The following is a 16,210-nucleotide window of genomic DNA, read 5'->3' on the forward strand; positions in this document are numbered from 1 at the left end:
TAATATATGAAACGAAAAAGAAAAAGACTAACCGTATCACAAGAAGTAAATAAGAAGGAACGAATAAATGACAAATTTGTTTTGTAATAGAAATGGGAGAAGAATGTCGGCGCCGAAATTGACAATCATGAGAAAATAACTTTTGGTTGAGCATGAAATTGAAAATATTTATTGCGTAGAATAATTAAAAATATTATTACCATATAAGATAATAATTTATACCATATTTAAATCCTATTAAAGGTAATAAATATTGCATTAATAAACATAAATATATATGTATTGATAATTAAGACCTTCTAATTGATATAATAAATAAATACGGTGGTTGATAATTAAGAAAAATATTATTTAAAATTTTCAAAAATTATTATCTTTAAATAATTACATTAAGCTTAAAATTGTCTAAAATACCAATTAATAATAATTGAAAATTTAGGATGTGAATTATCATGAAAAAATTAAATAATTTCCCTAAATAATTCTTAAATAAATGGGAAGGGCCCACGCCCGGAGTTCCACGGACTGCAGGGGTTAGGATGGTTTGTCAATGAGATATTTCTTGTCGCTTACCAGAAGTCCAGCCTGGTTGTTGATTGTTCGGTTCTTCATCACCGTTAGTATTCCTGATATTATAAATCAGAAACTTCTCGACGAATCACATAAAATAAAACCCATCTCTTCTTTTCTAATTTTGGATTTTTCTATTGCTTTTTGATTGATACTCAATGGCCCTCTTCTTCTCAGACTCATCGCTCCGTGGATGGGTAAGTCTATGGTGATTTGACAAACGCACAAATCAGAGAGACATTTTGATTTCGGGAATCGTTTCCTGAGCTGGGTTTCTCTCCGATATGTTTGAGCTCTGTCTTATGGCTTCCCATGGCTACCCTTCGGCTCTTGTTTTACACCACCAGCAACACCCTTCCAGGGAAATCAAGGTACCTTACAAACTGTTAGATTTTCGTAATTTGAAACTTAAGGACTGTGTTTTTGAGATTTAAGCCCTTGTATTAATTGACTATAATCTTCCCAATATTGATTACGCTGGACATTGTACTTGAGTTTCTATCATTATTGCATGCGTTGCTCCCTTACGTTGGCTACCCGTATCTCTTTATCGTTCTATTTAATACACCATATAAGGCATGGCGATCTTTTCAAAGTTTTGGGAATGATTCTTGATTTGAACCTTCACTTTTGTGATTATATCAGGATTGTCAGCCTTTATTGTCGATATGCGGAGCTAGGCCTGAAATTGCTGTCGGGTCAGTATTGCGAAGTATTCATCCTGAACAGAGCGATGAACTATGGAAATCTATTATTAGGATGCCAGAGTCCAATCAATTAGTTGAGTTTGACCCAAGAGTTAGAAGTCTGAGAATGGTTGATGCACAAGGTTAGATGATTAGCAAGTTCAGCATCATTTTTAGGAACTTATTGATGTTATTATTACTTATCACATTTCCTATCATTTATAAGAGCTGGAAAGGAATTGTTCATCATTCTGACCATTTTATTTTACACTTCTCTTGTGAATTGTGATTTTGAAGAAAGCACAAGCGGAGCAACAGTACTTTAAAAAGAATTGTATTAGTTTTTATATTAGTTAGTATAGTTGTATGATGTATCAATGCACATATCTTGTCCTTGGTTGCCTTTTTACTTTCTTTTTAATTAAACTACCCTTGTACATTTTCTATATATATTTCTTTAGTAAATGGAATCAACTATCGTTATTCTTTGAAACCTTTATTGTTTACAATATGATTTTTCTTTTGAGAAATATGCAATATGAATATATGGATGAATCTTTTGGTGGGGGAAAACTAGGGGACAGATACCATAAGGATGTATATATCATATATGAATGAATGTATGTCGGTTTTACAACACTAAGATAGTTTTGGAGGGTTTTCTTCTTCTTTCCTGAAGAGGTGACAAATAGTGAGGTGGTTTGTGGAGCAAGCCTTATATTAAAAGGACAAATATTTATAGAAACAGACAAATGTGTAACCATATTTTATTCATGTATCAACATATATATTATCGTTATACAAAAGAATAAAACAAGGACGCTTGAACCCATCAATTTTTGATGAAATAGAAGTTTGGATTCTCAATATCAACATCATCATCATCATCTAAATTGTTTTCATCAACACTAGTATTACCTAAGTTGTATTATTATTTCATTTTATGTATGAGCATACTTTTTTATAATTAAAGGTTAGAGTAGACAACAACATACGTTTATGCCATCTAAACCCGAATCTTAATTGGAAAGTGGCATCTTCTTTGTGGAAGTCAGGATAGTTGTTTGTGTTTCTATTATTCAGTTCCCCTTTTGATTTGGTTACAGATAATCAGGGTGACTCTTTGATATTTGGTTCAAGATCTGATGAAGAATTCAAGAAGTATGAGAAATTCTTGGAGTTCCTTGTGTCCTGTCCAAGTGAAGATAATAAACGTGCACTAAATTTACCAGACTTAATGGGGTTGCAAGAATTAAATACCCAGTGGTGCAGAGGGCCCTTGTCTACTTCTCATATCTTTCCTAGCTGTGAGTTTGATGCACATGAGCCAATCATGGACTTTATTGGTGAATTGATTAGAAGCTCAAAGATTACAGTTCTTCCTGATGGACAAATTTTTTCCACTGAGACTGGGACAAAGATCAAGGATTTACTTTCAGTCGTTGCTGAGTTTTACTTGTCAAAGAACTCTTTAAGTTGGAGCAAGCAATCCATTCTTGTCCCCAACTATGATAGGTACATATTTCTTTTCCTTATATCATCCGTGAAAATTTGTTATTGTTTCTGCACTGCACCAATTAATTATTTTGTCTGACAAAAATGACAAGTCAATCACAGCCTCACCGTTTTAAAATTCTAAAACATATGGTTGGCAATTTGTATATGTTTAAGCAATGAAAGTTGTTCTCTATCTCTTTAAGTTTGCGCTTAAGGTGTTATTCATCTGTTTGATCTTTTTCATTTCACTACTTTTTAGTTAAGGTATTTTGGAACAATGAAATTCATGTACCTTTTTCTTTCCAACAAGTGGGAATTCTTCACTAGTAAACAATTTTTTCTGCATAAAAGTCGATTTTTTTAAAAAAATTTATATATAAAAATTTAATTATTGTAATTTTTACTGAAAATGGTTTTTACTTCATCATGATAAATTATTGGGAAAAATAGTTTTTCTTTAATAAGGGAAAAAAAAAAAAAAAACTCTTTTGAGTTTTGAGGAATAGGTGCTTTTAGTCCCTCATGTTTTACATTGGCCAGTTTAGCCATTGAGCTTTAAAGAACAAGTTTAAAAGTTCCTCTACTAAAAAATTATAAAATTGAACAAAAATTTGACTAAATACTGAACTGGCATGATGACTTGGTAAAAAACTAATTTTTAATATTATCTCATGTCTCCTCTCTCTCTCTCCCTCCCTTTCGTAACACACTGCTGGATGTAAACACCAATGCCCGATTGAGAATACTACCAAATGGAAATCATCTAAATCCACATCCCATTTCTCTTTCACACGATGTAAAAGATTGTGAAAAGAACCAGTGTTTGATGACCAATAAACAGAAACAGGGAGATTATAAGATGGGAAATTCCGTGTCCGGAATATGTTGTCCTCGTGGTCTCTGTAAAAGACGTGGGGTGGATAAAATATAGAGGAGGGCTTCCAATTGGTTTCTAGACATAGAATGAAGGTGATGTGTTTCTTAGATTAAGGGGCGTTTGGTTAGCAATAAAACAAAGAGTTGAGCTGAGTTGAGTTGGTAATAATTATATTGAAGTTGACACGAATAACGAGGTGAGAAATGTGAGTATTTTAGTGAGAAATATGAGTTGATGTGAATAACAAGGTAGTAAAACTCTTTCATTATTAGTGAACCAAATAGGGGTTGTTTTTTTTACCCATCCAATCCAACTCTCCCAAATTACTCAAGTTGCCAAACATCCCCTAAAGTTTCCAAACACCCCCTAAGTGAAAAAATTTGTTCGGTCAAACCTTGAGAGAGCTTTTGTGAAGCTTCTATCACCAATAAAGATGGCTCAAGTCAGAGCGGGACCCATTTACTGTCACTGTAATCACATGGAGTTTCATTAATCGCATTTACTTTTTCTGTAGAAAGAAACAAAATTTCAGATTCTTTGTTAGTAAATGAAGAAAAAAAAAAGACCTGAAATAATAGATTCATAAAGAAACTGTCTTGTCCTGATGTACCTTCAAGAACAGAGGAAGATGAAAAACAAGGAGTCGACAATGAAGAAGAAATGATGATTTGGGTGTTTGATGAATGGAAGTTTCTGGAAGATGGATAGGATGAAAATATAATCAGAAGAAGCCTAATGCAAAAAGGGCATAAATGAACCAAGGTAAGAGCTTTCTGATGAACAGGGAATAAGAGGTAAGAAAATGAGAGAGAAAGAGGGAGACAAAGAGGGAGAGAGAGAGAAGAGGGATGAGATAATAGTGAAAATTGTTTTTTTTTCCAGTCATCATGCCACTTCAGCATTTAGTCCAATTTTTATTCAATTTTAATAATTTTTTATAACAGAGGGATCTTTTAAACCTTTTCTTTAAAACTTATTGACTAAATTGATCAATTTAAAATATGAGGTACTAAATGCACCTATTTATCAAAACTTAGAAACCAAAAAGGTGTTTTTCCCTAAAATATTTTGGGTAATGCAACCCTTGAACCCTCCCCCTACCTTAACATGTTTTCGACTTCAAATAAGATAGCTAGTTTAACCTGAGACTGCAACCATTATGTGTCCAGATTGAATGGTGCAGTGGGAAGCCATATTTATGATTCTTCCTTGAAGCTTCATGCAACAACCATTTCTCCTATAAAGAGGTATTTGCAGCATATCTACTCATATGAATCTAATTTTTTTTCTGTCTGTTGTTCAGCAACAATCAGCTGACCTTGCCCCAATGGAAGTTGAATTTCTGCATATTTTTTTCAATTAGCCATCGGTGATGTTTAGACAAAAATGAGATTAAAAAGGTGAAAAAATAAATGTGAAGTGACCACTTAATGGACCAAGGAGTTTTTTGGTGATTTAGCTCTATTAGAGGGTAAAACATAAAAATTACTCTTGCTAGTTTTATTTAAAGTGATAATCTATTCTCTTTAGCCAGTAAATGTTGTCCACATGGGATAGCGCTAATATAAGTTCATCTTTTCAATCATTCATTGTGCTCCTGGCATTTGCTCTTTTCTTAGACTTACACAACTACTTTATGTACTTGACAGCCCTGATATAATTAAGGTCAAGCCATCACGAAAAAACAGAAACAGTAAGAAAGTAGGCCGTGAGAGAGATCTGTACAAGAAAAACTATTTCCACGCATGCGAGAGTATGTTATCCTATATGTTTAACAAGAAGCGGCACGGGAGAAAGGCAATACAGTCACTAAAGAATTCTGGGAGAGAGCTTCCTCAGCTTCTTACTCAATTCTCTGCCAGTATTGCTGGGACTGGCCTTGTTGTCCTTTTCTCTGTTATGAGTGAAGTTGCCTATGGGAGAGCACCAATGTGTTCTTCTAACCTCCTGAACACTGGATTTGGCCTTGGTCTTCTTTGGCTATCTTTTGCTGTGAATAAACTGAGGGATACAATAATTTGCATCAGCAAGAAAGCAAACAGGGTTGGGTTGAAGGAAGATGAGATGACGAGGAGAGTGGATAAGAGCCTCAATGAGATCTTCTTTAGAGCGGCGACTTTAATGACAGTAGCAATCTTGAGAATTGGTTAGCCCTTACCTTAATCTTGCTGTATCATCCTGATTGGTGGTGATGAAAGTGTAGATATTATGCTTAAACTACATGAAGTGTGAAGAAAATAGTGCTTGAATTCAGAAAATGGCGATTTCAAACTGAGAATCTGGGTATTGGGTCGTTTCAGTTGCTCAGGTCTGTTTTGAACACACCACTTGTGAGTTTGACACTTGTTCTCTTGTTATAGAAGCTGTGTTCATACAAGATTTGGTTGAGGGGTTAACCACTGTCAAATATTTGAAAGAGAATGCTGGAGTAGCAAGTACACAATTTTGCTTTTATATATGTGTTTCTATGGCGTTTGTTTTCCAAAATCCTTTCCTTTTGTGAAATAAATTTCCTTTTAGTGTGCTGTTTTATAGAACGGCTCCTTTGCTCCACGTTCCTCTATTCTATCCTTATTTCTAAGAATGTATGTCTTAGGGTCCATTTGGTAACGTTTTCGTTCCATGTTTCCTGTTTTCAATTTTTTTAAGAAACAGAGATGTTAGGTAACGTTCCTAGTTTCTCGTTTTAAAAAATAAAAGTAGAAACGTTTCTCATTTTATAAAGAATTAATGGGAACAGAAAAGAGTAGTTTATTCGGTTCTGTTTTTCAATTATTTCTATTGGTTTTTTTTTCCTTTTTCTCTTATTTCTATTTGTTTCCTTTTCCATTTTTTTTTAATTATTTTCATTGATTTCCGTTTCTTTTTTCTCAATTATTTTTCTATTGGTTTCCTTTTCTTTTTCCATTTTTCTCTGTACGTGATTTTCTTTTTATTCCTCTTATCTCTATCATCTTTCCAAATAACCATCCTCTTCCTCTTTCTCTCGTCGTCTTCCTCTACATGTCGGATTCTTCTTCTTCGTTGGATTCATAGTTTTTGTCCCTTCCTTGCGTGTGGATTTTTGTTGTGGGTTTTTCTCTAAAGTAACATAGGTAGTAGAGTTAAAGGTTAACTTTTGTTTTATTTCTTTTGATTCTAAATATTGAGGATATAATAACTTACTTTAAAATTAATATTACATCTTGAATGTCACAAAATATTGATGAGGTTGTTGAAATTGATGGATTAAGAAATGAGTTGATATCATTAAGGAGAAATGACCCGAGTTAGAGATGATATTGTCAATCAAATTTGGACAACATTCGAAAGAGATACAATTTTATGTTTATGTTACTATTTGTATTTGTTCATTGATACTTCTTTGTATTCAATGAATAAACTTTTGATAATTTTATTTTTTATGTTTAACGAGGGACATATATTTTTTAATGTTTAGTTGAATTAGATGTAAATAAAATAAAAAATAAATCTCGAAGAAAATCAGAAAATAAGAACCAGTTATCAAAACACATATTCTGTATTCTGTTTCTGTTTCTTGTTTTAAAAGAAGAAGAAACAAGAAACAGGAAATAGAAATGTTACTAAACGAGCTCTTAATAATCCATTTTCTTTTTGTCAAATTAAGCTCTTAACCTTTTGTTTATGGTCTTGTTTGATTTCCATATATATATAAAGAAGGAATAGACAGTTAGACGTAAACTTCTGTTTAAATTTTCAATATAAACGACCACTAACACTCCTCGGCAAGGAATGGGGAATAGGGATGCTCATTGGGGAACGAGAATTGAAAAATATGGAAAGAGGATCGACTAAACGAGCCTACACGTTGAGAAGTAGGATTGTTGAGTAGGAATCGTATTCGGGAATATGTATTCTTAGTGGGATTGAGCATGGACCTTGAGTAGGGAGTGGGATTTGGGTTGAGACGTATACGCGAGGAGTCTACTAAGTGCACTTAAGTAAGGGTATACGGGTAAATGCACATATGTCTGACGTTAATTACATTTAGGGTAAGTATAATAGATAGCAATTTTTAGAATAATTATTAAGTATGTATCAATATTTTTAAAAAATTGCAAATATAGCAAAGTCTATGAGTGATAAACCTCTATCGTTGATAGACTCTTATGGTTAGACTAACAAGTGATAAACTCCTATCATTTGATAGATTTTAACAGATTTTTTTATATTTACATTTTTTTAAAAATGTTGTTATATACTTAATTATTTTGAATAAAATTGCTAAATTTGCAACTATCCTTTATATTTAATTTTGAACACAAGGCCATTTTTCAAATGGGTCCAAAATATTGGGTCATCCACATAAAAGAAAAACCTAAATTGTATATTTGCTAATTTAAATTTGTTCAATAATATCCATCGAAATCAATATTTTATCATTATAAATTAAGATGAGAAAGAAGACAAGTAAAAGGGAAAAGAGTTCTCAAGACGAGTCAGAGAGAAGAGACGTAAAGGAAAAGGAAAAAACAATTGTCAAATAAACCAAAATTAATAACTTTTAGATTATAATAAAAAAAAAAGTATCTATCTTATCAAACTCATCACTCATTATCTTTTTCTTAGTTAACTAACGTCTAATTATCAAATTCATTGTCAAATTTCAAAAACCAAAAGTGTATTTCTTTCCCTTAATTTTCAATAACTTCAAAATAAGATCTAGGCAAGTAGACTCAACTCAACCCACTTGTTGATCTAATCATTCCATAAACTTCAAAATTTTCAAACACAACTTTTATAATTCAAACAAACAACAGTATGTGGTTGGTAGAGTGTTGTAAAAACCATATGCTTAATTTGCATAAACTATACCAAAAGGGGAAGAGAAGCTTCGACGAAAGTTGTATTTCTTTTTTCTTTTATTTTCTTTTTGGTCCCTTTTCGGTGATTATTATATAATGGAAAGTATATTGCAGTTTCTTAGCTTATACAGAATGGCAGATTCCTTTGTTCCTTTTTCTAATTTCTTCGGAATCAATACTCACTTTTTTATGCTTTCAAAGCTTTGAAAACAGCTATTAATTAAGTTTGTCATAATTGGACTCTGTTCTCCTAAGAAAATTGGGCAGAAACCAAACCATAACTTGGGAATATGGTTCTCTTCTCTTAATGTCATATCATTTGAAAAAAAAAAAAAGAAAGTCACTCCTAAAAGTAATCCCCTTTTTACATTTCTTAATTAAAATTCAATAACTTAATTATATATATATATATATATATATATATATATATATGTTATCCACCAAACTTTCTACAAGTTTTGTTTTTAAATTACCGATTGATCCAAAAGATTAAGTTGTAAAATTTCAAGGTTGAAGGAAATATCTCTCGAACCATATGATTAATCCAAAAACTTTAACTTAGGGATGAAGGTTCATTTAAGTTTAGTTCGAAATTGTTGTAGTTTTCAAAAAATCAGTTATGGCATAGATTAGAGAATAGCATTTGGTAAAAAATATACTAATTTATTTGTTAAAAATGAGTGAAATTTTCGATCTATATCCTTAAAATTTGATGTTTTTATCAATTTAAATATTTAACTAATAATTGTATCAATTTATATTCTAATTTTTTACAAGTGTATTAATTTAGATTATGAACTTTTATAAATACATCAATTTAAACACTTCTTTATGTTTACTTTGACACTCTTACGAATGTTGAGGGTTGATGTAAATAGGAGTAAGAGGAATGATATAGATTGGTATGGACAACAAAATATTGAAACTATTTAAATTAATATATTTGTAACTTTTTAAAAATAAGTTAGAGAAGGGATGGTAGATTTTTCTTTTTAACCGAAGTTGAACTTAGCTTAAAGTAATTAGAGAAGTGATTTTACATAAATTTACATGTAAAGTCACTGGGATAAGACATATCTTATGTCACTCAGAATCAAAATCAAAGTTGATTGATGAAATCAAATTTAATATAATATCCAACATAAATGAAGTGAGCGAACACATTCTCACACAATCGTTAGCTTATTACACCTGCAAACACAACCTAAGCATTATATCGTCAATCAAGGAAGCATCCTTAGAGTATCTCCCAATAATCAAACTCATCCCTAATGCTCATTGATTCCCTTCTCACTAGTACAACATCATTTATAGTCACACACCAATATAAATACCAATCCAAATTTCCCCAATTACATAACAAATCAAACAACAACAGCTTTTTCAATCATAAAAACATGGGAAGAAACCCCAAATCCTCCACCCCCAACACCCCTTTTTGTGAGAAGCTGCTTAAAGCATTTGGAATTAGTCATCGTCCTAAAATCAACAAACTAAGTCCATCCACAAGCCACCATGAACGACAGCATCAACAACAAAACAACTCTTCTCAGCATATTTATGTTCATCATGAACCTGCAATAATGGAGATCAAGACGCACAGCTCTAAGAGTAATAAATATGGAGGAGGAGATGAAGATTCTGTAAACGATGTGTTTAGCAATTACATAAATCGAGCTAAACGAAGGCTGGGAAATATCGCGAGCAAGAAACATAGTAATAATGATTCGAGTGGCAAAGGTAAAGAGAATAGTCTTAAAGCTGAAGATCGTCGGTTTTCGGATTATATCGCTCGTGCTCGAGATAAGCTGAGGGCTACTTCTTCAAGTGTGGGATTGACTAAAACTAAAAGTAGCTCTGTAAAGTGATAACACCCTCATAATGCTGGCTTGCTTTCTTTTGTTTTGAAGTGTTTCTGTAAGCAATTAAAATCACCACAAAAGTGATTTTAGTTGCTATTAATTCTTGTTTTTCTTTTTGGGTTGTGGGTTTTACTTTATTACATTTGATTATTGGCATTTGAAAACCATATGCTGTAGTGATACATTACTACAAGGTCTGTAATAATTCTGCTTTATTAAGGGGGGATTTAATTGTTTTTCTCATTATTAATTATATGTCAATGTATAGTATTTAATGTAATGTGTTGTTTTGTATTTAATTTCATCTGTATTACACAAATTTATTGCATACAATGAATACAAAAAGATTGATTATGATTTGAAACACGTCTGAAGTTCTAATCGTTTGGAGTATTTTTGGTTGTTGTCCAAATTCTCTTCGTTATAGTACTACAACAAATTTGGGATTCCATGACCACTAATAAGTGTCATAATGATTTTGTGACACTTATTATTATTATTATTATTATTATTATTATTATTATTATTATTATTATTATTATTATTATTATTATTATTATTATTATTATTTTCTTTTTGTCTTTGAAGCCCTGCAAAAAAAAGATTATAAACAACACTTAATGAAATTGTCATAATTAAACGATTAATATAACAATTAATGATTGTCAATAAATTGATAATTCCATACCGTCATTGTTAAGTTTATTATGACATGATATCATTGCCATTGATTGACTCAAAATCAACTGATTCTTGTAACTTTATGATTATTGACGAAATCTATAAAATGTTAAAAAATAATATATAGTAAACATCTTTTTCTAGTTAAGAATATATGAATCATGACACTTTTTGAACCTTGCCATTACATAAATGATTTTTATTATCATCAACTAATCCTATTTTAACACAAAATTGGTAAAAGCATAAATATAAACTTTTATACATAAAAATAAAGTTATAACATTTTGTTCAAAGAAACCAAATACAAGCATACTAATAACCAAAACTTGGTAAAAAATTTAAAAGAAGCTAAATATATACAACAAAATATTGTCCCAATAACTACATTACATCAAGTTCTAGCATTAACCAAACACCAATTAATCACTTGCTTGGTAGCTTCATCACTTCAGTTAATTCATGCAACACCTGTTAAAGACACAACGTTAATTCATTTTAGAGTTCAACTCAACGCATCATCGTCAATAATATTAGCATAACGTTCATGTAAACTTAAGCATATATCCTCATACATCATTCGTATATAAAAGGTTAAAAGCACTCATTCATTCTACTAACCTAAAACAATTAGTGACATATTTAGTTGCTAAAAATAATTCAATAGATTTAAATTAATTAAAATATTGATAGTTAATAATTATAATTTACATTAAATCTTTAAGATAGCATAAAATATTAATGGTAAAAATATATGAGTTAAATTTATTACACTTGATTTTTACATGAAGCATATATATTTTGTCAAATAGAATTTCTATTTTTGATAACTTCTGTGAAATAATTAATAGTAATGAATACTTAATGTCAATTTACATATTAATTAAGGTATTATTATTATTATTAATCTTTCATGTATAAAAATCTCACAATTTGGAGAGTATTATGAAAACTCATATGAAATGGGTTCTAAAGTTTCCTGGATAATAATACCGAGAGTTTTAAAAAGTAAACTTTGAAGAGATTGACGAAGATATTGTATATTTATTTGAAATTCCATGAAAAAACAAGTGAAAAAAACTAACCCTTGGTGTAAAAGCTATAAGCAAAAGAGTTTAATTATGACCAATATAGAATGCAGAACAAGTCTCACCATTAATTTAAGAAAAGAGGAAAGTTATCAAACCTAAACCTAAACTAGAAAACTTACCTTCTACCCACTGATCATCATTCGAATGAACGAACAATGATTAATGGAAGTCTCTCAATGGAAGGGATGAGGAAGAACAAGTGAAAAACCCAACAAAATGACAGAGAAAAAATAGTGAAATTTTGACTGAATCGGTGGAGGAATTAAAGTAGTGCCTTGAAAAAGGCTTTTGTAAATGCTTTGTAGAAGAAGATCATAAAAATGCCTTAAACAGACAACCTTAATATATGCATCATTTAGAACTATTTTCCAAACATTAGAAACTAAGTGTTACTTTTGAGATCTCAGAAACCAAAAGTGCATTTTGTCCTTAATTTCAATAGTGAAAAAAGTGAGTGAAAACTAACTAATTATATTTAATAAACATTAACACTAATGATTAAAAATATATATATTTAGTGATAAAAAATCAAGTTTAGAAGTATGAAATAGTGTTGTATATAGGTGATACCTTTTACGATACATAGTATAGTATTGTTTATGTGAAAAATAATGATCAAATAAGAAAGACTGAAATGAATCAAAGTTGAAAGTTTAGAAACTATACGGTTGCTTTATATCCATCAATATATGTTTTCATTTAGATATTAATTTATTCTAAAAGGCACAAATGAAAGTTTGACTGAGGGCTGTTTTGCCAAAAGTGTCAATTGAACAAAACAAGTCAACAGAACTCGCAACTTTGACTGAACGTTGGAAGTGTTGGGTTTGAGTCCAAAACTAAAGTCCAATTTCTAGAAGTATATTCGTTAGAGATAGTTGCAAATATATGGATTAGATTCAAAAAATAATTAAGTATATAACAACATTTTAAAAAAAATTACAAATATAATAAAATATTTCAAAATCCATCAATAATAGGTAATATGAGTCTATCACTAAAATACCATATTGCAAATATTTGTTTACTACTTATAAATTACCATAAGAGTTTATCAACGATAAAAATCTGTCACTGATAAACTTTGCTATATTTGTAATTTTTTATAAATATTGCTATATACTTAATTATTATTCCTAAAACTCCTATCACCGTTATAATTACTCTATTTATTAATTAGGGTAAATACCTCTATTTAAAGATATATTTTTAGTATACATCTATAGCTTTACTTGAAGTGAAAAAAACCCAATTAAGGTTATTCAATTTTTTTTCAACTACCTCAAAGCTTAAAAATAAAAATGACCAATAGAAAAATCTACACAAGTGTAAATAAATTTTGGAACAAAAATGCAATAAAAATAGAGTTATTTTTAAATATAGCAAAATATCGAAATCTATTTAGGATAGATCAAAATAATATAAATAGTAATCTATTTTTATCTATCATAAATATATTGTAAAATGTTGTTATATTTATAAATATTTTCATAAATTTTGTCATTTAAAAAAAATTCAACAAAAATATGACATTTGCTAGTTTTTCTCCTACTCCCAAGTATAAATGTAGGTTTATATACCTCTTAAATTAATGTTTGAAACCAAACTTATAGACTAAAAGCTCATCTTAGAATCACTAGTACGATGTATATATGCATAAATACAAATAAAATAATAGCATTGGTTGTCTAAATTAGGAGATTTTTTTTCCTCATATCCTATAAAAGACTATGTATAAAAATTCATTTGAACCTATCTAAAACAATAATTTAAGAGATAATACTTGATTTAAATTTGAGAAATTTGCGGTGAAGTAGTGTTTACATACCAATGAAAAGCAATATATAAGTTAAAAAAATATGATTACTTCTAAATATAGCAAAATGAATTAAAATATTTACAAAATATCACAGTTTATCTACGATGGACCGCGATAGATTAAGATAGACTATTGTTGTATGTGTCTATTTGTATCATAATAGACACATATAGTAGTCTCTATTGTGATCTATCATAGATATATTGTGATATTTTGCTATATTTATAAGTATTTTTAGAATTTTTGCCATTTAAAATATTTTTCCAAAAGAATAAATAGATTTGCAAACAGAATTTACATTTGAATGAGAAATTTTGGACCAATTCGAAATTGCAACATCACAAAATTACAAATAGTTGAATTTGTGACTATTTAAAGTTACCATGGGTTTCAAATTTAGCAAGATATGTTGGATTAAATTAATTTTTGGCCCAATTAATTATCAAAGTTTGGGCTAAAGTCTAATTAAGCCTGAAAATAGTCTTAATTTAGCACAATTGCTAAATAAGAACCAAATCCAATATAGTTGGACCCAAGACCCAAGTCCATGGAAGAATCAAGCTCACGTTTACAAAGCTCACTTGAATACTCTATAAATAGAGAAGTTCTCTTCAAAAAAAAGTTTTATTAGAAAGCTCAATAGCAAAAAGACTCTGTAAATTTTAAAAGACTAAACTTCTCTTTAAAGCTTAAGTTCTTTAGAAATATAAATATTCTTTCAAGATTCTGACTTCAAGAAAACTAAGAGATCTACTTACATACATCAAGCATACACATTCAACCAAGAGAGAATCAAAGAATCAAGTTCTAGATATCAAACCACATCGCATTAAAATCTACATCAACACGAGTTCAACTTCACGAAACAAGTATTTTTGAAAACCTGGTGCAAACAAAGATAACAACATCAACATTTATATTCGAAATTGAAATAAAGATATATAAATTAGATCTTCGATTTCGAAGTTCAACTACATCATCTCTCCTCGCCATCATCTCTCCTCTCAAAATATATAGCATGCAACTAATTAAGTGACACTCATAGGTGGAAAAATGAGAAGAGTATTAGTTAATTAAGATCCCGTTCGGAAACCATATTACCTTTTTAATTTTTGTTTTTGAAAATTAAGCATATGGATATACTACTTCTATGATAACTAAAAAGTATTTTCTTTTTGTTATTTACTTTTCATCGATGGTTTAAAGAAAGAAACAAATCGTGATAAGAAATATGAATGAAATAGGCTTTATTTTTCAAAAAAAAATCAAATGGATATCAAAATGGGGCCTAAAATTTTCTTTTTGTTTCATGTGTAGCCAAAACATGACTAAGATATTGGATATCAAATGGGGCCCAAAATTGTTTTTCTTTAGGATATTTTTCAAAACATGACTTTTATTTTGGCCATATAATACAATTAAATGGGTATGTTGAAGATTTGATTAAAAAAGAAAAAAGGAACCCATAGAAATCACACCCTAAACTTGGAAAAGAAAGCCAACACCAACAAAATCCAAGAGCCGATAGAGAGACGTGGGTGCGTTACCGTGGCCAAAGAATGAGGTCTGTAAGAGAGCGCTCTTTGAGGGAGTATTTTAAAAAATATAGTCTTTTTTTAAAAGAAATAATAACAAAAAATAGGATAGTTTGAGAAAAAAATGATAAGAATATGGTGGTTTAACGTACTATTGTAAAAAATAGAGTGATTTTAAAAAATGAAGGAAGTCAAATTATTTTAACAATAAGTTCATATACTCGTACTAGAATTTAGTTAAATAAACATACGTTATAAAACAAAAATGGAGGGGAGGAACAATTTTTTGGTGAAAGAACGGAAGGGGTGGGTACTTTCTGGTGTAAAAAATGGAGAGGGGTATTTTTTTTAGTGTGAAGAATAGAAGGAGGCTGATTTTTTTGTTAAGGATAGAAGAGAAGAGAGATTTAGTTGAAGGATGGAAGGCAGATCAACGAAGAAGAGAAGTGAGAATGGAAGGAAGTTTGAAATGAGATTTTCGAATGAAAGGAAGAATGGACGATTTTTAAGGTTTTAAAGAGGCGAAGGAAGTCGTGTACCGCTAGATGTACGTTAACGAAATTGTGTACCTGGTACATGGCTTTGTCGCTAAGCGATAAATCTAGCAGTTAACGCTACAGTTGACTACCAGAACATACACCTGTACCATATTCGTGTATTCGGTACACGACTTTGCTACTCTATTTTTTACGGTACTTTCGAACCTACCTATTATTGTCAATATTTTTTAAAAACACATTATTTAAAAATGAAATTCTTCTTTGAG

At 30.2% G+C, this 16,210-nt stretch overlaps 1 protein-coding gene across 1 annotated transcript; it reads left to right on the plus strand.

Moving 5' to 3' along the window:
- Positions 1–543: 543 nt before the first annotated feature.
- LOC103491343 (uncharacterized) lies at positions 544–6,183 on the plus strand. Its single transcript, XM_008451243.3, has 5 exons — positions 544–941; positions 1,216–1,399; positions 2,363–2,771; positions 4,800–4,877; positions 5,280–6,183. Exons 1-5 carry the CDS (start codon positions 855–857, stop codon positions 5,779–5,781), a joined length of 1,260 nt encoding a protein of 419 aa, XP_008449465.2. The 5' UTR covers positions 544–854; the 3' UTR covers positions 5,782–6,183.
- The last annotated feature ends 10,027 nt before the right edge of the window (positions 6,184–16,210 follow it).

This window comes from Cucumis melo, chromosome 5 (assembly GCF_025177605.1).
Source record: "Cucumis melo cultivar AY chromosome 5, USDA_Cmelo_AY_1.0, whole genome shotgun sequence".
NCBI lineage: Eukaryota > Viridiplantae > Streptophyta > Magnoliopsida > Cucurbitales > Cucurbitaceae > Cucumis > Cucumis melo.

Excerpts from the sequence above, each read along its gene's own strand:
- LOC103491343 (XM_008451243.3), top strand. The coding sequence starts at position 855 with ATGTTTGAGCTCTGTCTTATGGCTTCCCATGGCTACCCTTCGGCTCTT. Across the intron at positions 942-1,215 it reads ACCCTTCCAGGGAAATCAAG|GATTGTCAGCCTTTATTGTC; the intron begins GTACCTTACAAA and ends TGATTATATCAG. Across the intron at positions 1,400-2,362 it reads GAGAATGGTTGATGCACAAG|ATAATCAGGGTGACTCTTTG; the intron begins GTTAGATGATTA and ends ATTTGGTTACAG.